The 24,163-nt window shown below is 39.7% G+C and overlaps 1 protein-coding gene and 3 pseudogenes across 2 annotated transcripts; 3 read left to right on the forward strand and 1 right to left on the reverse strand.

Annotated features, from left to right (window-relative positions):
- The first annotated feature begins 1,114 nt into the window (after window positions 1–1,114).
- On the forward strand, window positions 1,115–6,506 carry LOC103342841 (uncharacterized; annotated as a pseudogene). The gene is made up of 10 exons (XR_016126967.1): window positions 1,115–1,370; window positions 1,519–1,669; window positions 1,803–1,860; window positions 3,427–3,475; window positions 3,566–3,655; window positions 3,745–3,804; window positions 3,952–4,463; window positions 4,674–4,915; window positions 5,843–6,315; window positions 6,348–6,506. The product of XR_016126967.1 is annotated as an uncharacterized LOC103342841 (transcript).
- Window positions 6,507–7,860: 1,354 nt separating this feature from the next.
- Window positions 7,861–15,006, forward strand: LOC148916734 (uncharacterized; annotated as a pseudogene).
- A 46-nt stretch (window positions 15,007–15,052) lies between these two features.
- LOC148916735 (uncharacterized) lies at window positions 15,053–16,169 on the forward strand (annotated as a pseudogene).
- Window positions 16,170–19,656: 3,487 nt separating this feature from the next.
- Window positions 19,657–21,935, reverse strand: LOC103342840 (putative dynamin-related protein 4A). Its single transcript, XM_089052079.1, has one exon. It carries the CDS (start codon window positions 21,895–21,897, stop codon window positions 20,452–20,454), a length of 1,446 nt encoding a protein of 481 aa, XP_088908205.1. The 5' UTR covers window positions 21,898–21,935; the 3' UTR covers window positions 19,657–20,451.
- Window positions 21,936–24,163: the final 2,228 nt, after the last annotated feature.

Raw genomic sequence — 24,163 nt, forward strand, 5'->3', positions numbered from 1 at the left:
TTGGATTCACACGTTAGCACCTTCAACTAATGAGGTTCAGCTGGAAATCGATACCAATGTTGGGATTGGCAAAGCTCTTAATCCATTCTAGCCATGGGAAGGCTTGCAAGATGGAAAAAATTGAGATTTCTTCAGTTTGGACGGGGCTGTGAGTGGTTGGATTAATGATTATTGAGCTGGAGTTGCACTATAGCACATGTTCTACTTGATTATGAATCATCCAAGAGCTATTCTGGCGATTTTGAGAGCTCAAGACATCTCTGTAAATTTGTTGAGGTCTTCATGTTATGAAAAACCTGAATTCTGCTTGATTTGGCTTGTGCTGAATCAAATTTGTAATGAGAGAAATTTCATTTTCTTTCTAAATTGTTTTTCTGAATTGAACTGAAACCAGAAACCTAAGTTCTGGCTGATCTGTCTTTTGTGAATCAAAGGGATTTGATTGCTTCGAAGTCTGAAGACTTTCTGAGATCAATTGATCTTGTTTGAATTTGCCAGTGTGACTTTGAGAGTTTTTATTTTGATTGAATTTTTTTGGTTGTCTTTAATCCTGTTCACCTCCTCTCATATTTATAGAGAATCTGATCTTTAATATCTAGTGGCAGATCTTTTGAAAAGATTTCCCTTTCTAATGCAGAGAAGGGGGAAGTTATTAACTTGGCAAAAAAGAACCATCAACAGTTAGTTTCTGTGATGGTCTATTTGCTTTTTTTTTTTTGAAAAAACCAACTCTCTTGTTCCCTAATTGATTCTTGCAAAGATAACCTATCATGATGGTTCATTTGCTTGTTCTGGCGAACAACTCTCCTGCTCCCTGTTTATCTCCTGAAAATGTAACCTATTACGATGCAGAGCCATTTTGCATATAGAAAGGGAACATAGTCTTCTTTTCCTGTCTTTTCAAACAGAGAGCGTTTTCTGGTTAACAGGTTTTATTAACTCTCCATCACTTCCTTTGCCATAGTCGAGAATTTTGACTTTTCAACGTCAGAAATTCATGTGGGTTCTTTTTGAGAAAAGACCTTTCTAAAAAATCTGTTGACTTGCACTCTGGGATTGAGATCAACAGTGATGAGAGTTTTTTTATTATTTTTTTTAAAGAAGCTGGGCCTAATCTGAAGTAAGGGAGGGTCGTGTGGGATCATATTGGTACCATGAGGACACACAAGCGTTTTTTTGATGACGTGGACCACTACAAGATGATCAAGGCAATGTGCAAGCTTTCATGCAGCGAATGTGACCAGACGGAGGAGCAATCAAATGACGGCCCGAAGCGTCGAGGGAAGATTTGAAACGTTGAACAGCTGAAGGGCCATTTATTTCACGAACATAGGTTGTTCATGTGCTCTTTATGTTTGGAAGGGAGGAAGGTAGAATCCATAGACATGATTGCTACGAGACTTGAGATTTATCGTATATTTACACTTTAAGCAGAGCTTTTGTTCTATTGTATCCTTTCGGTCTTCTTCATTATCCTTTTTTTGTGTGTAATCCATTGGCTTCTTATGCACTACACATGCGTTTATTTGTGAACAAAAATTGTATACTAGAGCACAATTGAATCAGCATATAAACTCGGGTGACTCTGAAGTGGATGGAACTGAGAGTGAAAGAGGTGGCTTCATGGGACATCCTATGTGTGAGTTTTGCCGAACCCCATTCTACGGGAATAATGAACGGAATATGCTAGAGGCACCAACTTTGGGCACCAACTCTCTAATAGAGCGTGGGTCCCGGTGTATTGGTGGGCTCCACCTCTATTAGAGAGTTGGTGCCCAAAGTTGGTGCCTCTAGCACCACCCATAATGAACTGTACTCCCACATGTCTACTGAACGCTATATGTGTCATATACGCCAAAGGTAAGTAAGCCGTCTTTTACTGAAATGAGTGCTATGTTTTGATTGTAAGAGCATGTCCACCGCTGCACCAAACTCGGGCAAAGGCCCCTGCAGCCCATTTCCAGCTCCAGTACAGAAAATGAGCCCAGCAAATGGTGGGTCCCACCACCGGGCAAGCCCACGGGCTAATCTTGCCTGGGCACCAAACCTCAGGCTGCAGATTTTCAATTTTTTTTACTGTTGGACCCACCAGCCCACATTGCCCAATGATTACAAGCCATGTGGCTTCTCCTGGAGCCTCCGATCAAAAAATCTTGCACAATCCAACAGTTGTCTAATTTTTGGCTAAAAAAAATTGAAAAAAATATCAAAATTTTTTAAAAAAAATATCAAAAAATTCTGGAAATTTTTTCTATACATACCTACCAATATTATTCACTTTCCACACCAATTTAATTTCAAAATTTTATTCGAAAATGTTATCTTGATTTTTAGGTGAGGATTTTACGATAAATATTAACACTTGGGAATTGAAAATCTTATCCGAAAAGCTTATCAAAATCAATGGTTTAAGAATAAAAAATAAAAAATAAATTTAAGTGAATAGTAATTGCCTTAGACTTTCCCTAGACTTAGCCCTCATAGGTGGGAGAAATTATAGAATGGTACAGTATCACCACGTCAGCTGGTGATACTTCCATTCAAAATTCGCCACATGTATTATTTTTTGATAACTGGATTCAACACTCATATTTACTTTTAAAATAAAATTAAAATGATTTTTTAAAAACTTTAAAAATAAAAAAAACCCAAAAACCACCCGCTTCATCGACAGTGATCCCCCACCACTGTCTTTCCTAAACCCTCATTCTCACCGTCTTCCCTAAACCCTCATTCTCTGTGTGAATTTGATGACACGCCAACACATGGATGATTCCACTTTCACAATCATTAGGAAAAAAAAATTGATTCGGCTATTGATACATAGAAAGCTATGCAACGGAGATTGGATTCCTATTCACCTATAAAATTTGCTTTTCTTGTCGATAATCTCAATGGCCATATACCCTGTAGGACTTTGGAAGCTTATCTAAATTCCTTGAACCCTAAAGCCATCATAGAGAGAAAATTCCATGAACCCTAAATCCATAATAGAGAGGAGGGATGGAGAGGGAGAAAGAGAGAGAGATTGGAAAAATGAAAGAACGACAGGAGCCATGGCAGAAAGTGGGCAGTCGGCGAGCTCAGGGAAGTGGTTGTTGGGAATTTTTATTATTAATGAGTTTTTTTTTATGGTTTTAAATTATAAAATTAGATTTTTAAATCCAGCTGTATAAATAATTAATTTTTCTTTAAAAAATAATACATATGGCGCATTTTGAATGGAAGTATCACTAGATGACGTGGTGATACCGTATCATTCTATAATTTCTCCATGGGTGGAACCACAAATGGCAAGGCTGACACTATTCACGTGAATAGTGGCAGCCCTTGCTTGCCCTTACCCTAGACTTAGCCCTTGTGGGTGGAGATGCTCAATATAGAATAAGTTTAAGCTCATATGAGATCCTATGCTGATCAACGCAGGCAGCATCCTGGACAGTACGAATATTATAAGAATTACGATGACCAGGAGGCAAGTTATTGGTGATTTTGTTATTTATTTATTATTTATTTTGTTTGTGGTGCCTTGTATGAGTTCTGAATTTTTTTGTTCATGTCATAGATGCACTTCCGCCATGGTCATTTTCTATGTGAAGATGAATCCTGCCTCGCCAAAAAGTTTGTTGTCTTTCAATCTGAGGCAGAAATGAAGGTGAATTTTTAGAACGTGAGATATTTTCTGTGTTCCTGCATCTTGTAGCATTTAATTATTTTGACTTTGCTTTATTTTTTATTTTTCAGAGGCATAATACGATTGAACATGGACGTTTGTCTCGTTCTAAGCGTAATGCTGCTTTGCAGGTAAATATTCTTTTTTTTTATTCTTGTCTTGCATTTTCCATTTTACAGCTAGGCTGAGTACTTCTCGCATCTTTTTTATTTATATAATTGTTTTGTTTTGTGAATTTTCTTTTATCTCATATAATAATTATTTTTGTTTTGTAACAGATACCAACCAGCTTCCGGTATCAACGAACAAGTGAGCAAGATCATCGACGTGGAAGAGGTGGAAGAGGTCGGACTTTTCGTCGTGATTCTTCTGAAAACCAACTTTCTATGGCTATTCAAGCAAGTTTGGAGGCAGCTCATGCTGAAAATACATTGAATGATCCTTCATCCTCCAGTGGGCAAGTTGCTCCACATCTTGGAGATATAAGCGATATTGATCCAGTCATTGACCCTTTTGAATCATTAAGAACAAGGGATATCGAAACATCTTCAAGGTATCGTCAAGCCTTGGGGCATAGTTCTAGTAATGCACCTTTGGAGGAATCTTCCTTTCCTCCCCTCTCAGTGCAACCTAGCAGCAGTCAATCAAACCCCAGATCTGACTCGGATGGTTTGCCTAATAACACCGTGGAGCAACCGCAAGGCGGCTGTTAATAGTTCTGGTGAGGCTTGGCCAGCAGCAAGGCGTGGGCCTGTAGTACAACCTACTAGTTCAGCTCAGGCTTGGCCAGGTTGGCCTGCAACAAATGTTTCACCTATAATATCTCCTGGTTCTGGTCAGAACAATGGGCCCAGACCACCTAGTTATGCAAGTTCCTCTCAGACTCAAGTCGAGACTAGACAAATAACAGTTTTGCTCGGTTCTGGTCAGAACAATGGACCCCGACCATCTGGTAATGCAAGTTCTGCTCAAGCTCAAGTCGAGACTAGACAGACAACAGTTTTGCACGGTTCTGGTCAAAACAATGGACCCAGACCATCTAGTTATGCAAGTTCTGCTCACGCTCAAGTTGAGACGAGACAGACAACTGGTTCTTTGAGGGATTCAAGCAAAACCAAGTCTGGTAGGATCAGCCACTCTACATCAGCTCCTAATTTGGTTGAAAGTGGATCTGTTCAACCTTCGGTTTCAGATTTTCCTCCAGTTTCTGCAGCACAAGTGCATAAGTTGCCCACAACCAGTGTTTTCAAAGGCATGCCTTCGCGCGCGTCGGCGCGAGGTGGGAGGAAAACGCCCGAGGCGTCCGGCTGTTTCGCTATCTGCACGTTTAGCGCCGGGAAGGCGTGAGGAGGCGTTGCAAGGCGTGTCCAGGCGGAGCGAGGCGTGAGGAGGCGTTGCAGATATGGAATCTTCTGAAACGGAAGAAATTGAAAGTCTGCAAATTTTCTTTGAGGAAGATGAACTCGCGAGGAAGACGAATCGATTTTTTTTTTTTTTAAGGTTTGTAACGAAACGACGTCGTTTTGGTTGCAGAGTTTTAAAAACAATCTTATAGTGAAACGACGTCATTTCACTTGGAGTGTGTTTTTAAAAAAAAAAAAACTGCAAGTTTCAGTTTTTTGTTTTCCTTACCTTAATTGTAATAGGCAAGAATTAATATCTTTAATATCTTTCTTTTTCTTTCCTAACTCCAACCGGCTGTAGCTTTGTACTTAACTTTTTTTTTTTTCTCTAAATTAATATATTAACACATGGACTATATATATATATATATATATATATATTGTATAGTACGTGTACAACCCTAATTTCTACCCTTACCAGATAACTCCATCAATTTCAAGAATTCTCTTCATCTTTCGACTGCAAGTAAGTCTTCTTTTTTTTGTTTTTTGTTTTTTTTTTACGTACATGTATCATACTTGTATAATTTGACTGTAATAAACTATAATTTGAAGTTTCGTATAATTTTTTTTCAATATGTTTTAAATATACTAGTTATATTTAAAAGATTGTTATAGTTGAATAAGAATTAGTTGTACAATTTAATCATATTGTATTATTCATAAATTTTTCTTATTAAAATAACTTAATGTTCAAAAGGCTTACGCCTCGCATAGCGCTACTAAAAACGCCTCGCCTTTGAAAACATTGCTCACAACTAGCCAGGCGGTATTGAAAGTGGGGGATGTTCAAATTGCTAATAAGTCTTTGGTGGAAAAGATTCGTGCCGCTCTTGAATTTGACGAAGACAAATACACTACCTTTAAAGACATATCTGGAGTCTGGACAGTATCATCAAGGTTTAGTTGCCACAGAAGCATATTTAGATTTTGTGCGGCAGTTTGGCTTGTTGCATCTTGTCCTTGACTTGGCTAGACTCTGCCCTGATGGTCAGAAGCAGAAAGAGTTGATTGATGCCTACAGAGCTGATTGATGCCTAAAGGGAAGATTTCAGAGGCTGAAAACAGCAATTCTAAGAACACACAAGCGATAGCTTTCTTAGCTCTGTACGGGAACTTCAATCAAACTACAGGCCTTCTGAAGAAACGGTAGGGGTGTTGCTAAAGGATGGGTACCATGCTGCCAAAGAAAAGTCAAAGCTATTAGTTAATGAGCACCAAGAGGAATTAAACTCTGCAGTCATCCTCTAGTGCAACTAGGGGGCGAAAAGGATTCCCAGACAACTGGTAGTGGATCTAATTCAAATTTAGGGGATGGCGGTGGAGGGAGTAAGCAGCGTAAGAAAACCTCAAAGTTTCATAGGGTCCGACTGGGTGATGGCTCTCCCGCAGCCAGATGCTGGCACTACTACATTTTACTATTTGCGTGACAAAGGAAAATTTGTCGCGCAAAAGACACTACAACGACGAAAAAAATTATTCGTCGCGCAAAAAGATGAAAACGTGCTCGAAAATTTTAGTCGTGCAAAGACCCTTAGCGCGACAAACAAATGAGTCGTCGCGCAAAGTGAGGAAGAAAAACGCGGGGGGTTTTTTTTGGCGCCAAAATTTGCGTGATGATAGAGTTGGTCGTGCTAAGATACTTCGCACGACCAAATAAATGATTCGTTGCGCAAAGTAGGGAAGAAAAAACCGGGTGTATTTTTTTGGCCCCAAATATTTGCGTGACGATGATGATCGTCACTGAAGATATCTTTGCGCGACGGTTTCAAATTTCGTCGCGCAAAGATGGGCAGAAAATGGCTCCAAATACTTGCGTGACGGAAGTATGATTCGTCACGCAAGGTTTGATGTCGACACTTTCTTGTGCGACGGAAAGTTGCGCATGCGCGACGTTATGAGTTTGCGCGACGAAGGTTTGCACGACGACAATGAAATTCCATCGCGCAAAAGCCCGATGTTGACAGGTGCTTGCGCGACGAAAATGTTCTTTCGTCGCGCAAAATCCGTCGTCTACATTTCTGCAATGGTTCGTCGCGCAAAATCCGTCGCCTACATTTCTGCAATCTGCCATTGCAGAGGTAGATTGCTAAAATTTTCTGCCAGTTTGATTTTTCCTCTGTCTGTGCTGCTGCCTCTGCTGGGAATTCAATACGCTCATTGGGTAAGTATTATTTGTCATTTGTTTAAAAGTATTAATGTAAATTCGTACTAACGGTATTAATTTTTTTCTCATTATAGATATTTGTAAATTGCGATTGTGGAGAACGATTGAGAAGATATTTCATTCATTTTATATTAAATTCATTACATTATGTTGAACTTAGTTTGTTATATTTATATTTTTTGTTGTGGAATTATATTTATATTATGTTGTTAAATTGTGCGTGACGTAGAACAATGTGTTGTGATGTACGAAGTTAATTGAAATGAACTTCGTACTTTTATTATTATTTTTTAGTAACACTTAGTTTCCCGTTTGAGATTAATTAGATTTCGTGCATGGATGCGTAAAGCATGACCGCAGTCCAATTAATTCTTAAATTGTCCCATTATTTGGACAGTTTGGTAATGCATAGTGTTGTCGCGTAATTGACGGCTATAGTGTTGCCCTATATGCAAAGAGTCGAGGTTCAAGATGACATCTCAGAATAGGACGACTAAGATCCCACAGAAACTCATGTGTTATCTGCCCCTGAAACCTAGGCTACAATGATTGTATATGTCGACTCATACTGCCACAGACATGAGATGCATAAGGAAAAACGGGTAGACGACGATGTGATGCGGCATCCTGCAGATGGGGAGGCATGGAAAGAGTTCGATTGAACATTCCCCGAGTTTGCTGCTGATCCCCGAAATGTTAGATTGGGACTTGCCATTGACGGATTCAATCCACACGGGGTTCTAAACCAACACCACAGCACTTGGCCGATTTTTGTATTCCCATATAATTTTCCGCCTTGGAAATGCATGAAAAAAGAATACATGATGATGACTGTTTTGATAACTGAGGATCCTGGCAGGTCAATCGATGTTTACTTAAGGCCGTTGGTTGATGAGCTCAAGGATTTATGGACAAACGGTGTGCGCACGTACGATAAAGCCACTAGGAAGATGTTCACTTTGCGGGCAGCAGTGATGTGGACTGTGAATGATTTTCCCGCATATGCAATGGTTTCTGGGTGGAGCACAAAGGGTTATATGGCATGCCCTGTATGCAAGGAAGATGTAACTTCTAGTTGGCACGAGGGAAAAGTTTGTTATCTTGGTCATCGGAGATGGTTGCCATGGGACCATGAGTGGCGGGAAAAGGATAAAGAGTTTGACGGGAACACAAAGCATCGCCTCAGACCTAGGGAATGGTCCGATGATGAGATCTTGGAACAGCTAACCGTTTGGATTTTTCTCCGTTCGGGAAAACAGTTACTCGTACCAGACCTTCTACACATTTGAACTGGACGCACAAGTCTATGTTTTTTTAGCTCCCATATTGGTTGAAACTAAAATTGAGGCACAATCTCGACGTTACGCATGTTGAGAAAAATGTCTTTGACACATTGATGGGCACGATTCTAGATGTTGAGGGTAAGACAAAGGACACGATCAAAGCTCGTCTTGATTTGGAAAGAATGGGCATACGAAGAGGTTTATGGATGAACAGGGACGGTGATAAAGCTATAAGGGATCTGGCATTTTTTTCCATGAAACCGAATGACAAAAAAGATTTTCTAAAGTTTGTATCGTCGGTAAAGTTTCCCGATGGGTATGCTTCTAATATCGCGCATTGCATGAATGTTGACTGGGGTAAATTTACTGGACTAAAGAGCCATGACTGCCATGTGTTTATGCAACGCCTACTTCCTGTGGGTATTCGACACCTTTTCTCAAAAGATGTAGTGAAACCAATCATGTTGTTGTCCAGAATTTTTTCCCAACTGGCGGCAAAAACATTGCGAAAGACAGACATTAATCAGTTGCGCCATGACATTGTCCAAGAACTATGCAAGTTCGAGATGATATTCCCTCCAACTTTCTTCACAAGTATGATCCATGTGATGGTTCACTTGCTAGAAGAGGCATTGCTAGCTGGTCCTGTCAACTATCGCTGGATGTATCCAATAGAAAGGTATATAATCCTCATCATTTGTTTATGCATCCTTATCTCACGCTCGCTAATTTGTATCGTTTCTTTTTATTTTGCCAGATCCAATAGAAAGGTATATAATCCTCATCATTTGTTTATGCATCCTTATCTCACGCTCGCTAATTTGTATCGTTTCTTTTTATTTTGCCAGACTTCTTGGAGAGTGGAAAAAGTACGCAACAGGGCGAAGCCCGAAGGATCAATTATAGAGGCTTGGGTTCAATATGAGTCGCTTACTTTCTGTGGATTGTATTTAAAAGATGTGGACACGGCTTTCAATCGTCCTCAGTGCATAATGACGGAGGTCTAAGAAATGAGAAACTTTCTGTTTTTGCCCAAAGCGCACGACCCTTTAGAGATCCGGTACAAGGAGAGTTGTTTTCCAGAAATGACATGGAGGTAGCGCATTGGTTCGTACTTAACAATTGTGATGAGATAATGGCATACTTAGATAAGCATGAAGAGATGATGAAGCGAGAACATCCATCACATTTGTATGCCAAGAAACACCGTGATTTGTTTCCACAATGGTTTTTGGAATATGTAAGTTATAAGTGTTTTGTATTTGTTATATATATATATATATGTATATATATTGTATTATTTAATGTTATCAAACTAACATGTGAATTCATTTGTATAATATTAGGTGAATAAGTTGAAATCATCGAATTCACCCTCTTACAGTGAAGAGTTATATAACTTGGCGTTCGGCCCAATTCGCGCTGAATTATTCTCGGGTTGTCATGTTAATGGCGTCAAGTTTTTGGGAACTGCACGAGATGACAAGTTGTGTACGTAAAACAGCGGTATCCATGTCCTAGGTGGTGGCGAAAGTACGTACATTGATTTCTATGGCAAACTCACAACTGTCGTGCAATTGCTTTACAAAGACCGATACCAAGTGATCATGTTTAAGTGTCGATGGTTTGATACAAACCCAAATAAGCAGGGAAGTGTTAAAATAGACCGTGGCTTACTATCAGTGAACATTAACAGAACTTGGTATGATGACGACCCTTACATTTTGGCAAACATGGCAAGACAAATTGTGTATCTAGATGACCCTAAAGCCGGAAGCGGTTCGAAAGTTGCTCAGCAGATGGATCAGAGGAACATGTATGCTATACCATAACTAGACCAAACTGACAACGACGTCGACAACGTCACTGACCAACGGTTGGAATCTTCCATGGAAACTGATGCAGAAACACTTCGAGATACAAATGTTATACAAGAACCGTTTCAGCTTCAAGGAGTGTCTTCAATCGAAATACCGATTCAGTAAATGACAATTTACCTCGGTGATCTTCCGCAATACGAAGTTCCAGTGGGCCCGAACAACGAAAGTGATGAGGAGGAGGATTGGGAGATCGAAAGTGATGATAGCGAGGATAATGAAAGTTATTATAGTTCAGATGATGAATAATGCATAGTAAATGAAAGTTATTCATTAGCGACTACCCATGTAAAACATAGTAAATGAAATTTGTTGTAATTTAATTATGGTAGTGTAAATATGGCAATCACAAATTAAAATCAAGTTGCACACAAAATTTGCAATCACAAATTAAATTACAACATATAATATATAAATTTAAATTTAGATATATACCTAAATTTGAAAACATATTTGAATCTATCTATTTGATTTTCAATTGCCATTTATGAATATAAGAATTACGGTTTTCTCTTTTTTGTGTTTAAAATCTTCAAATTGAATGAATACCACTTGTAGATGATTTTTTCATTTTTGGTTTTGTTTGAAGGATATTATAATATTAAACACTATTGTTATAAATTTATTGTATATTTCTCCATGTATATATATATACACATATAATTTAATCACATATGTCGCAAGTTAAATTGATTTTATCATAATTGATGTTAACATTTTAATATAACTTACACCTTTAACCCAAACAAGACTATATATTTTTTGCCAATAGTCTTAAATTAATATACTCCTATGTTAAAATTAATCTATTGGAAAAAATTATATATTTTTGTAGAGAAAAACAATATTTTCTTTTTCTTTTTCCTTTTCCAATAGTCTTAAATTAATATACTCCTATGTTTAGCATATGAATATATGAGTACTGAAATAAAACATATATAAGACTTATAAACAAAAAACAATGTAATTATAATTAAAATTTCGGAATTTTCGGAATTTCTGGCAGAATTACAACCTTGCGCGACGAAATCATTAAATATTCGTCGCGCAAAGTGCATAGAACAAAGGCTTGCGCGATGAATCTGTTAAATATTCATCGCGCAATCTCATTCAGTCCTTTTACAAACCTGGAACACTTAGCATAAATTTTTGCCAGAGGTTTGCGCGACGCACAACTTCTTCTACATCGGGCAAAGTGCACAGAACAAAGACTTGCGCAACGAATTTATTGGATGTTCGTCGCGCACCCTAAACCCTAAACCTAAACACTAAACCCTAAACCCTAAATCCTAAGCCCTAAACCCTAAACCCTAAACCCTACTCCCCCCGGAACATTTGGTTGAAATTTGTTTTACCAGAGGTTTGCGCGATGAATCTATTAAATGTTCGTCGCGCAAAGTGCACAGACCAAAGGCTTGCGCGGCGAATGTATTAAATGTTCGTCGCGCATTCAATTCTTTTAAAATTGTGTGAAATGTATATAAAGTGATCAAAATAGGCGGGGATTACGTTCTATGTACATATACATGAAAATGTAAATAGTGTGATCGCATTTAGTTTCTCAAGTTTTAGTTACAAAGATAAACTAATTACATGTTTTATATACTATCTGAAACGTGTCTATCTATTTTTGGTTATAATGAGTATACATAAGAAGTAGACACATGCCTATATATATATATATTAAAAGTTTATTATATATACATATATGTGCATATCTATATGAGTATATATTACTTTATTAGGACCATGTATTTTTCACCAATATGCTTGTTTGAATATAATATGTGTGGTTATTATAACCTAACAAAAATATAAATCACAATAATTAAGAATATATAACTTTAAGACTATATGTTTGAATATAACAAAAATGCATATGTGTTTGTTATATCCAAATATAGGGAGTCTAATACTTTTCCATTTTGTACTCTATGCATGCATGTATTTTTTGTACTTTATAGGAAGTTTAAAATTTTAAAAAAAAAATATTTTTTATAAAAAAAAACACTTACAAAAAAAGTATATTAAATGGGACCTAACAATTGTAGTATTCTAATTATCTAAAGCAAACATCAAGTTATATTTATACAAACCAAGATTAAACATATATTTAATTACATGAGACATAAACTCTCTCCCTATATATATTAATTAAAACACACATATAATTTATAGGAAGTTTAAAATTTAAAATATATATATATAAATAAAAAGAAAAAAACCTTTGCCTTTTGTTGGTGAAAAGGACAAAAATTAATTAAAAAGAGCGAAGGGCAATACGATCATTTTACTGTGCTGCCTAATAGGACAGAAAAGAACAAAGAACATAAGTAGGGCAAAACCATAATTTCACTATTCCTAAGCTACAGTGTATCATATTTCTGGCGGAATAACAACCTTGCGCAGCGAAACAAAATATTTTTGTCGCGCGATGAATACGTTATATATTCGTCGCGCAATCTCATTCAGACCTTTCACTCTCTCCCCCCTGAACACTTGGTTGAATTTTTTGCCAGATGTTTGACACAATCTTGCGCGACGCAAATCTTGACTTCGTCGCGCAAAATGATCATACCTTTCAATAAACACTAAACCCAAAAATTTCTGGCGGAATAACAACCTTGCGCGACGAAATAAATTATTGTTCGTCGCGCAAAGTGCACAGAATAAAGGCTTGCGCGATTTAATATGTTATATATTCGTCGCGCAATCTCATTCAGACCTTTCACTCTCTCCCCGAACACTTGGTTGAATTTTTTGCCAGATGTTTGACACAATCTTGCGCGACGCAAATCTTGACTTCGTCGCGCAAAATGATCATACCTTTCAATAAACACTAAACCCAAAAATTTCTGGCGGAATAACAACCTTGCGCGATTTAAATAAATTATTGTTCGTTGCGCAAAGTGCACAGAATAAAGGCTTGCGCGACGAATATGTTATATATTCGTCGCGCAATCTCATTCAGACCTTTCACTCTCTCCCCCCTGAACACTTGGTTGAAATTTTTGCCAGATGTTTGACACAATCTTGCGCGACGCAAACCTTGACTTCGTCGGGCAAAATGATCATACCTTTCCATAAACCCTAAACCCAAAAAATTCTGGCGGCATAACAAGCTTGCGCGACGGTTTTGCCACTCGTCGCGCAAGGTCACCAAAATTTGGGCGAAAAACTACCTTCTGCGACGCTATTTTTTTGGTTCCATCGCGCAAGGTTGATTAAAACAGAGCTTGCGTGACGCACTATACTCTTCGCCACGCAAGATCCGTGAAATTTTCAGAAAAATCGCAATGCCTCCTTCCTTCCTCACTTCCTCTCTCGCCTAAACACCTTTTCTCTCCGCCGTCACCTCACCCATCGCTCCGCCGGAAAAGGACCGGGCCGCCACAACCTTCAATCCCAGAGGTTCCCCACCGTCACCGTTGAAGATTCCGCGGAAAAAGTTTGGTTTGGCGATTCTTCACGATCGTTTTCTCTCTCCTCCGCCGCCAATTCCGACGCCTGAGGAATGGTTTCTGGACTAATTTTTGTGCTCTAGTTGATGGTTGATTAGGATTTGGATAATTGTATGAATAGGTTTCTGGAATTTAAACCCTAGATTTTGGCTGGTTTTTGAATTTAAATTCCGGCCACTTCCGGCCATTTTTCGGGGTAGGTCTGAGAACAAAAGTGCCTCCAAATGATGTTTTGAACCTAGGGTAGGAACCTTGGCCTTTAGTTTTTAGAATTTTCCAGCGATTGTTATCGCTTTGGACACCCACGCGCTGCCCGCGCCTGTGATGGCGCGTGGGGACTATGGCAGTGGGGCATTGGGTCCCAGAGCAATCCCCTATTTCTCACGAGCGCGTAGGTGTGCTCGGATTTTAATTTGGTTACCGTTTGAGTCTCGAACGGATTTCGCCTATTGTGCGATTTCCAAGTTTGATATGTTCAGACTGTTGGATCGAACTCAAACTCACATATGTTGTACCTTGTATTTCTAGGATCGTGTAGGATTCGACGGATCGTGGATCGGAGTCTCGGATACTCCAAAATCGCAAACCCTATGTTATGCTTGTAATTAATTATTTAAAATTGTTAATGAAATTGTATAACTTATATATTCTAAATTGTATTAATTTGTGTGTGTACCCTTTGAAAATTGTGTAGATGTCGTAGGTCGGTGACGACTACACCGAGTTCGGAGCCCCCGACATCTGCCGCCACTACTCCAAGATCGATGGACCAATTGCCAATTGGTCCCGGTGTCGAGCGCTGCGTCATCAGCTTCATCAATGGCGCAGCTGTTAGCGTTAGGCGGTGGCAGCCCGCCAAAGACCACCAACACCACGCCGACCGACTGCATCGTTGTTCCTCGAGTCACAAAATGTATAGATATCCCTTCAACTGTAGTTCTTTTTTTAATTTTTTATATTCTGAATTTTATTGTTAAATTTGTTAGTTATTTAACATTATTGTCATATCTCTTTGCAACCAGGAAGAACACCCGAGGGCCATGTCGGCAATCGAAGACGGCGAAGGTCACTGGGTGACCAGCGATCGACAAGATCGGATACGACAAGCGCCATTGGGCTGCACCGACGGCGGAGTTGCATAGCTCCTTGGCCCACGACATTGGCCACGTCGTTCGGACCCATTGCCCGATGCAATGGAAGTCTTGGAAGGTCATGCCTGACGAGATCAAGATGGAGGTTCGCGGCCAGTTGTCGGTATGTATCCTACCTTTTAATTATTTTTCTTTCAAACCTTATATATTTCCATTACTTAATGTATGTAAGTAATTTATTGCAGACGAACTATAACTTAGAGGACCTCGATGAGGAGTCGTTGGCGACGTCAAATGCACTCTTTGGTGAAAGGTACAAGCAGTGGAAGAGCGACTTGCACCACCATTTTCAGGCGTTTGATGATCCGCAAGTCGCTCTTCAGGAGGGTTGCCCAAAGGAGCTTAAGGGGCGGGAGGATAGTTGGGCGTGGCTCTGCGCTCATTTTCAGGCGCCTGATTATGTGGTATTTGTTTAATTATTTCACATTTTTTATTAATGTTTATTTAATTTTTTATATTTCATTATTATTTAATTTTTTATATTTCAACTAATAAGTTTTATTTTTTGTATAACAGAATAAAGCCCAAGTGAATAAGGGCAACAGGAAGAAGAAGACTCTTCTCCACCATTCTGGCTCCAGGCCCTTCTCATATAGGATGAATGCACAGCGGCGAGTAATAATAAAATCATTTATATTTAATTTTTAATATGTCATTATTATTAATTTATTTTATTCATACTAATATTTTTCTTCTCTTGTTCAATTTAGGGGGGTCGAAATTCCCAGAGATCGACGTCTTTGGTGACGTTTATGTTTGACCTGGGAATGAGTTGGCCGAGTCCCTTCATGTAAGTATTATTTATTTTTAATTTTTATGTTACGCATTCAATTTATATGCATGTTTTAATTTATATTTTATGTTATGTTAAACAGACGACAATGGTGGAGAGGAGCCAGTTGGTTCTTCAGGAGTCCGCCTCCCAACTTCCTCCCGAGACTCCGATCGAGTTTGTGGATCCTCCACAAGATGCTAGATTTCAGATCTTGACGAAGACGTTGGATCAGACTCTTGGGAGAAGGCCGGGAACATATTGTAGAGGGATGTGGAATGCCCGACAGAGAGAACCTTGACCTCGATCATCATCGCAGTCAAATAGTCAGGTGACTGTTTTAACATCTCGAGTTGCCGAGCTTGAGGGTCGATGTCGGTGATTCTGCAGTCCCTCATGCGGTCCGGCATTCCAATCCCGAAATTTGGTGCGTCGACATTCGAGCCCGTCCACCCCGAGCATCCCCACCAGACCACGGCCCCTGTAGACCCCCAGATCCCCGAGCCGCATATGCCTGACGACCATGTAGATTTTGGAACATTATTTGATTAGTTTTTAATTTTCATAATTATTTTTTTAATATTTCTCTTGTAATATACATTTATTTTATTTTATATAATAAATGTATTCTTTACAATTCATTTTTGTATTGCAATTTCATTTTATTACCCAAAAAAAAAACCCAAATTTATTTTTTTACAAAATAATAAAAAAACGTAATATTAAATTTAAATAATCTATATTAATTTTGTGCGACAAAATGTTTCTCGTCGCGCAAACTCACTTTTTTTAAAAAAATGTAAAAAAAATAAATTTTATACACTTTAATTTATGCTTGTGCGACGACGTTTTTCATCGCGCAATGTTCGTGCGACGAATGTGTGTTCGTTGCGCAAAATATTGCGACACGAATCTCGCGCGACGAATGTTTCCGTCGCGCAATGTTTGACGACGAACAACCTTTTGTCGTGCAAAAGTTTGTGTGTGTTATAGTTGTGTCGTCCCTAAACCTTTTCTGCAACAAAGGTGCTACGTCGCACAGTTTTGCGCGATTTAACGCAATAAATTGGTCACGCAAAGTCTTTCTTCACGCTCTTTGCGCGACGGAATGTGTGCAACGAAACTTCTGTCGCGCAGAATTATGTGCGACTAAATGTAACTTTGCGTGACGAAAGTTCCTTCGTCGCGCAAAGAGTAAAATGTAGTAGTGTGGTAATGAGCGATTAGATGGGAGTAGTAACTCAGCTGGAGGATTGCCCGTCCAAGGTGTCTGGCGAAAGGGAACTCGGAAACTCTTTAATTAGAGGAAAGACCAAAGTTATTATATATACTCTCTGGAATGAGAATGCAAAGGTTTGAGACTTGATACAGTTTTGGTTAACGTTTCTGTACTTGAAATTTGCTTGATTTGTGTTATTTATATGTAAACGTCCCAAAACTATAATTAACTGAAAGTACAATAGGGTGATTTTATGGAAGTGCTTTTGTAATATGGAAAGGCAAAATAAACAAACAAACGCTCTTTAAATTTTTTTTTTTAATGTGATTCTTCCCCTTTCAATCTCAGCTTGTGGAGTTTACCCTTCTGCCTCCCAAAGTAAAACTAGATTTCCTTCTTTGAACTCGTAGCCTTTCATAAAAATTGAACAATAAGGAAAGTGGCTTTTCTTCTGAACAAGTCGATGAACTCCCTCCCATGAAGCAATCTCACCACGCAGCCCCTGGACGAAAGCAGAGAGAAAAGCCTCTCCAACCATTTGTTTTCTGTTCTTTGCAAATACCTTTAAGTGTGGTTGAAACTGTGAAACTTTTAAGATTTGTTGCCTAATAAAGCGATTTTCAGAATGTCCTATGGCTACCAAATTACTTGATCCGAATTTGATGTGGTAGACATAGGATGAATGGGTTGTGTTATTTCTTAGGGTCACTAACTGAAGCACCTAAACACCTTTAATTGTGTGTTGCAGACTTGCAACGAATGCATGTGATGTATGATCCAGACGATAAGGCTCTCTTGTTGTGGAGATCCTTACCGTTGTCATATAACCACTTCCAGATGACATTTATGTTTAGCAAGAGCACACTGAAATTTGAAGAGCTTGTGCATGATATTCTCTGTCATGCAAGGATGTCTTAAGGAGATGATGATTCTCATGAGGAAGGACTGTACTGTATGGCAAGAGTTCGAGAGAGAAAGGTCGAGCAAAATAGGGGTTGGAAGATAGGTAAAGGTGGGAATTCTAAATCTAAGGACTATGCTGGTTGCTTCGAGTGTGGATCAAAAGACCACTGGAACCTGCATCCCAGACTTTCAAATATCTAGATTTCAAAACTACCTATCAAAGTTATTTGAGATGGGCAATTCCTCCAATGTTACATGCAAGTTTAGGTTAAAGGGCCTCTAAGTTACATGTAATGTGGAGACCCTTCAATATTTATATATGCCCATAAAACAAGAAAGAATTCAATTTATTGCATGATAACAAAAGAGTCGTAGGGTTCTTGTGGTGGATGTTCTATTAGTAATTTCATCCTCTTTCGAAGGTAGGCTAGCCACTGTAGACAGACTTTATGTCTTCTTTGTAATTCTTTCCTTGAGTCTCATGAACATTTGTTCTTTGTATAGAGGCTCACTCTGCAATTTTTGTTGCACAGAATAATTAAAACTTTTTTATTACAAAATACGAAAATTTAATTTGTAAAGAGACAAAATTCTGAAAATTTTGGGTTTTTTATTTATTTAAATTTTTTTGGTATTTAAATTGGCCGTTGACGTCACCGCCTGCCCAGCAGAGCCAAGCAAGTCATGCCCAGATCGTGGACCCGCTTCTTGCCAAGGCAACTTTTCCTTTCTGGGGGTTGTTTTTGGAGCCTAGGCCCCCCTTTTACCATGGCAAAAGGGGATGGGTGGAAGTGCTCAGATCTGACGCACCTATAGAAGAAGCAGACATGACCGACCAAACACAAGCAAGCCTTCGACTCTCAATAAACCAAAATGCCCAAAGTATTGAATAGGGTTTAGCCACAAAATTCTCTGAGCTTAAGACTTTTCTCAGTATCCAAACACACAATACCTACCTCATTTTCTCATAACTATATTCCTATATTCATATCTTCTAAGATTCCCATATCTTCTAATAAGATTCCAACCTACATTTAAAGTGTCTCATTGGAAAAAAAAAAGATCAAACAAACAAAAAGGAATAGCTGTAAATTATGGTCTTCGTTTCACATTGTGCCCTTCAATTATTCTTTTATACAAGCGATGTTGGGCTTCAATTATTTGTTTGATCAACATGAGCTTTTGAGAAGTTCTTATTTGCCCTTTACCATCTTCTTTTGTCACAATTTCTATTAATTTAATCACGCACGTAGCTTTTTTTTTTAGTGACATTTTTGTTCATTCACCTCCACTTAATCCAAACCACAATAACAATATGCCTCTCTGCATCTCTCTCTCTCTCTCTCTCTCTCTCTCTCTCTCTCTCTCTCTCATTAAGAGCTTCCACAGTGGGAAGGTGTAAATTCGGGGTTGTAAAACCGCTTTTATATCCCATTTACACATCTCCTGCAGATATAAATTATATTTTTGCTCCAATGGATGAGATGTATATCTAAAAATGTAAATTTAATTTTCTTGTATTGACTCGTTTTTGAGTTAACTAAGGGCAGATATAGGGCTGACGACTACTCTACAAATGATGTTGTCTCTATAGTTGCCACGTCTATTTTCTGACCTTTCTTTTTTTGGTCAATAGTGATGAAATTTCCATTAAGATGATGAAGGCAAGCCATGAGTGGTAGCCGAGACACATCAAATGAAACCAGGAGTTCGTAGGCTAAAAGACATATCTAAAAGCCCCGAGACATAAAAAGAAAAGCAAACAAACACATAGACTTCATAATTAAGTACAAACAGATCAGCAAATGACAGAATGCCTTGATTAACAAGAAACAGACCATAATTTAGCTAGACTCCTTAGCTATATCTATCACACAATAAGTTAATTGGCAAAAGTAACGATGCCATCCATGATCTTACACACAACCTCTTTAGACTCCTTGAGCTTTTTGATTCTCTTGATGAGCTTCTCACGCTTCACTGCAATTGATGGAGGTTCCTCCATCATCCTCTCAAACCCAACCCCATTGTTAGGTCCCATTAACTCACTCACAATCTCCGTCTCCATGTCCTTGTTCACAAGGTTCGAAACACTCAGCTGCAAATGCAAAGCCATAGAATCAATCAACCTTCTCAGCACAACATTCCAATATGCAGTCATCCGCATTTTCAAGTCGAAAGCTTCAGACAATGGAACTTGTGGGTACTTCATTAGACCTCCAACTTCAACCATCCCAATTCCCTCTACATTTATTTTCATGTGAGGTCCAAGTCCCAGATCATGAGAATTACGAAATATCTTTGTGATGAATGTTTCTTGTTCAGTCATGAGCCTATGCCATTCGGATACATATTCTGGATTACATGTATAATCAGTCAGCTTCTCCATTTCCAAAATCTCCGTCATGCAATGAATGGACCTTTCTTTCAACCTTTGAATAAGATTTTGGCATGCTCTTCTGGCAGACAGTTGAAGCTGATAATATTTTTCTGTATTTCTCATTAACACAGACAAAACCACATTCTCAATATAATTCCATACCTACTCAACAAACCCAAGAGGTATGACTGAAATCCCCTCCACTTTTCCCCGCAAAATTTTAAGAAAAGCATTGCGCTGAACAAAATTGGGAAGGTTGATACCTTTCGCCTTCTCCAAAATCGCAATCTCCTCCACTAAGAAATTACTTTTGGAGTCACTCGCATTGCACTCGTGAAGTTGATATGAGCACTGATTGAGCATCTCAACCAGCCTAGCCGTGCAATGCATTTGGTCATCTGGGAAATCGTCAAATTCTCCCATCAAAAGAATCTTCTTAAGTGATTCTTTGGATGCTCCAATGATCTGCATAAAAACAGTCATGGCCTTAGCCACAGTTGACAGAGTTTTCGGCAATTTGTTGAGTTCTGAAAGGTAAGAATTGAGCTTGTCATCGATCTTCTTTACAATAACAGGCAAGTTTCTGGCTATGCTAACAGCTTGAATTTGGACCAACTTGTCAGCCAAAACCTGAATTCCAACCATAGACTTATCAATCTTTGAAAGAAGGGGATGAGTTTTAAATAATTGATCCACAATAGCCCTCGCCTCCTCATACGTTTCATCTCTTATCCGGTTCCATACACAGACATAGCCAAGACCAATGTCCACATCATCAGCTGTAACCCTCTCCAGCAGTCCCTCTGGTGCCATATCAACCTTTGTAACCACAGCCAGAGTCCTCTCACCAGTTTTGTCCACACTCCGCGACATACTAATTGACTCACATGTGCTAAAATCAGTAGAAGCAGATAAAACATTCAAAATGATGCTCTCATCTGGTTTTATATACTTCATGATCATATCTTTGATTTGATCATAGATATTCTCAGGCTGGCCATGAACTGGAACTCTAGTAATTCCAGGGAGGTCAACCATGGTCAAATCAGGCACACCATTCTTCTTCACCAACAAGGTCAATGGGGTGTCTGAAATTCCCTTTTTGTCCCCTGCAATCAGATTAGTGGCATTCACAATGTCTTCTGAAATGTTTTCCTCATCAGTCTGCTCAACTCTGCCAATGTACTCCAGTGAAAGCTCTGGTTTAGGATCAGAGTGGTGCTGAAGCCTCATTACGAGAGGAACCCTTGTGCAGATACCTTGTCCACGCGGCAGGCTGATGCCGGCAAGGGACTCAAGAACACTGGATTTGCCAGATGACTGGTCTCCCACAACAACAATGGTGGGCAGCTGGATGCCTTCCTCCATAACCATGAGGACACGGAGCTTGTCAATGGCATCAAGCATAGGGCGAATTTTGTCATTGTAGGATGAGACAATTGGCGCGTTGTTGAAAAGTAGCTGTGCTTTTGATGAGGAAAATGATAAGCCTTCTTGATCATCTTGTAAAATGGATGAGCTTGATGATCTGCTTCCTGAATCAGTTTGAGTTCTCTTTCCTCCCATTTTCTGAGATATAATTGAAAGCAAATGGGAAGAGGAAGTCATGGACAAACCGAGAGAGGAGAAAAAATTGAAGGGGGTTGTTTTAGGCAAACTTGACCTCTGCCTAACAGAGAAATCATGGATAAATAGAGAAAAAAGATACATGAACATGACTTGCACAATGTGAAAGATGCAGACATAAGAATCTTTTACCTTAATATGGGAATTTATGCTTTGGTTTTTGTTTTACATCGGAAGGGAACTTATTGTGGGAACCGAATTAAATCATACCGTAGGTCAAATAATTCCTTCCATTTGGGGATTATTTGACCTAATTGGGAGTTACTCAACCTAATTGGGAGTTACTCAATTTAATTGGGAGTTACCCAATTAAATTGAGAATTACCTAATTAAGTTGGGAATTGATTTGATTCTTACCTCAATTCCCAATTAAATGAGGAGTTACCTAATTAAATTAGGAATTGATCTGATACCTACCACGATTAGGGATTTGATTTACCCTAATAAATCAAATACAAATTTATAAATAAACTCAATCCTAGACATGTATTTATAAAAAAACCCAAGCACTATTTAAACATAGAAACACACCCAAAATTAACCCCAAAGTCAACTTTTTGGGTGTGTTTATAAATGGGTTTTGAGTGTGTGTAATGATGGATTTTGGGTGTGTTTATATGTTTAAATAGTGCTTGGGTTTTTTTATAATTTCAACCCCCACTTTGGGTGTTTTAGTGAAACTCCCTAAATCAAATCCCTAATTAATCAAATCAATTCCAAATAGGGGAGGAATAATTCCTTTCCATCTATGGAATTATTCCTCCGAAATCCTAATCTCCGAGACCATTATAAATACTTGGCTACGCACAAATGTCAAGGTATGTCTAAATTCCTACTGAAACTCTGCAGAAATTATTTCTCACAAACCCTAGCCACCACTTTCTTTCTCTCTCTAACACAAGGCTCCGGCCACCACACACGGCTCCGGCCACCCGGTTTTCCTTGAAATACCCTACCTAACTTAGGCATCGGAGGGCCTTTGGCCAACACCCCCCGGGTGTGGTCCTTTAACCCCGATCTGTTTTGCAGGGAGAAAGAGAAGTGGAGAAGACGAAGGAATCTTAGACGAATATTCTAGTGGGACGAAATTTGCTCCCACAAATTGGTGCTTTCATTGAGAGCACGAGATATATTCAAAGCGTGCTCAAAATCCATCTTTCACACATTTTTTCAAACAACCATGGTTGATACAAGACGTACGAAGAGTAACGCCACCACGACGGGCCCATCTCATGGTTTCGTGGTGGAAACCTCCATGCAACAGCACGGAATCATGCCTGCCAACGCCCTGCAGCCGTCTTCTAGTGCTTTGCAGCCGCCTTCAATCGCTGGAATTGCGAACAGCCGCCACATGACCTGACCTCCACAGCCTTTGCATCGCCAGCGCCGACACGAGCTCGCTCGCCTCCGCCGTCGAGCACAAGAACAGCCACACCACTTAACTATCGGACTTGCCGCGACACCCCATGGCTACTCGACATCGTCCCAGTCTTGGAGCAGATCCATTCTCTCCTCCTCTGCGATCACACTTGACATATGCACTTGTGTACGCGTCTAATGGAGCCCTAGCCCACATGCCGTTGGGCCCAATGCACACCACTCTACTTGACCCGAGCAGTCAGGTGGACCTTAACTCGCGGGTTGATCAACTCACACAGAAGGTCGATGATCAAAACAACCTGATTGGCCAGCTACTCAGGCAGATCAACTTGAATCAAGGCCCCAACCTTGGACCCCATGACGAGGAGAGGAGGGCACACGAGCATGCTTTGGGCGAGCAGTTCGAGAGGTCCCAGTGCTAGTCGACAAAGGCAAACCGGCAGGGAAGAGAGCGAGATCGTGCAGACGAGACGCAGATACCGCGAGCCGTACTCTGAGTGGTTCGAGGCTAGGACCCAGGACCAATGTGCTCGAGAGGCTAGGCCCACAATCCAATGTTCGTGCTCGCTTAGGTCCACAAGGAGCTCGAGTTCGTGAGCGGTCGCGGCGACAAGCTGTGGAGGGATCCTCCCAAACTCAACCTTCTCTCCCGCCCCATCGGCAGGGCAACCAAGGGGATCGACCCTTGGGAGCCGGAGAAGAAGTTAGCCAATCACGTTCAAGGCACCGAAGACGTCGACCGAACGACCTTCCTTGCAAGCAGAGGATGACGATCAACGCTCACCAGCCCGCTCAAGGTCCGACATGCGGCGACATGCCGTGGAGGGGTCCTCCTAAACTCAACCTTCTCTCCCGCCCCACCGGCAGG

This window comes from Prunus mume, linkage group LG5 (genome assembly GCF_029339155.1).
Source record: "Prunus mume cultivar Tortuosa linkage group LG5, ASM2933915v1, whole genome shotgun sequence".
In the NCBI taxonomy this organism is placed as follows: Eukaryota; Viridiplantae; Streptophyta; class Magnoliopsida; order Rosales; family Rosaceae; genus Prunus; species Prunus mume.

Bases quoted from the DNA above. Each gene is read 5' to 3' on its own strand.
- LOC103342840 (XM_089052079.1), bottom strand. From the start codon at position 21,897: ATGACTTCCTCTTCCCATTTGCTTTCAATTATATCTCAGAAAATGGGA.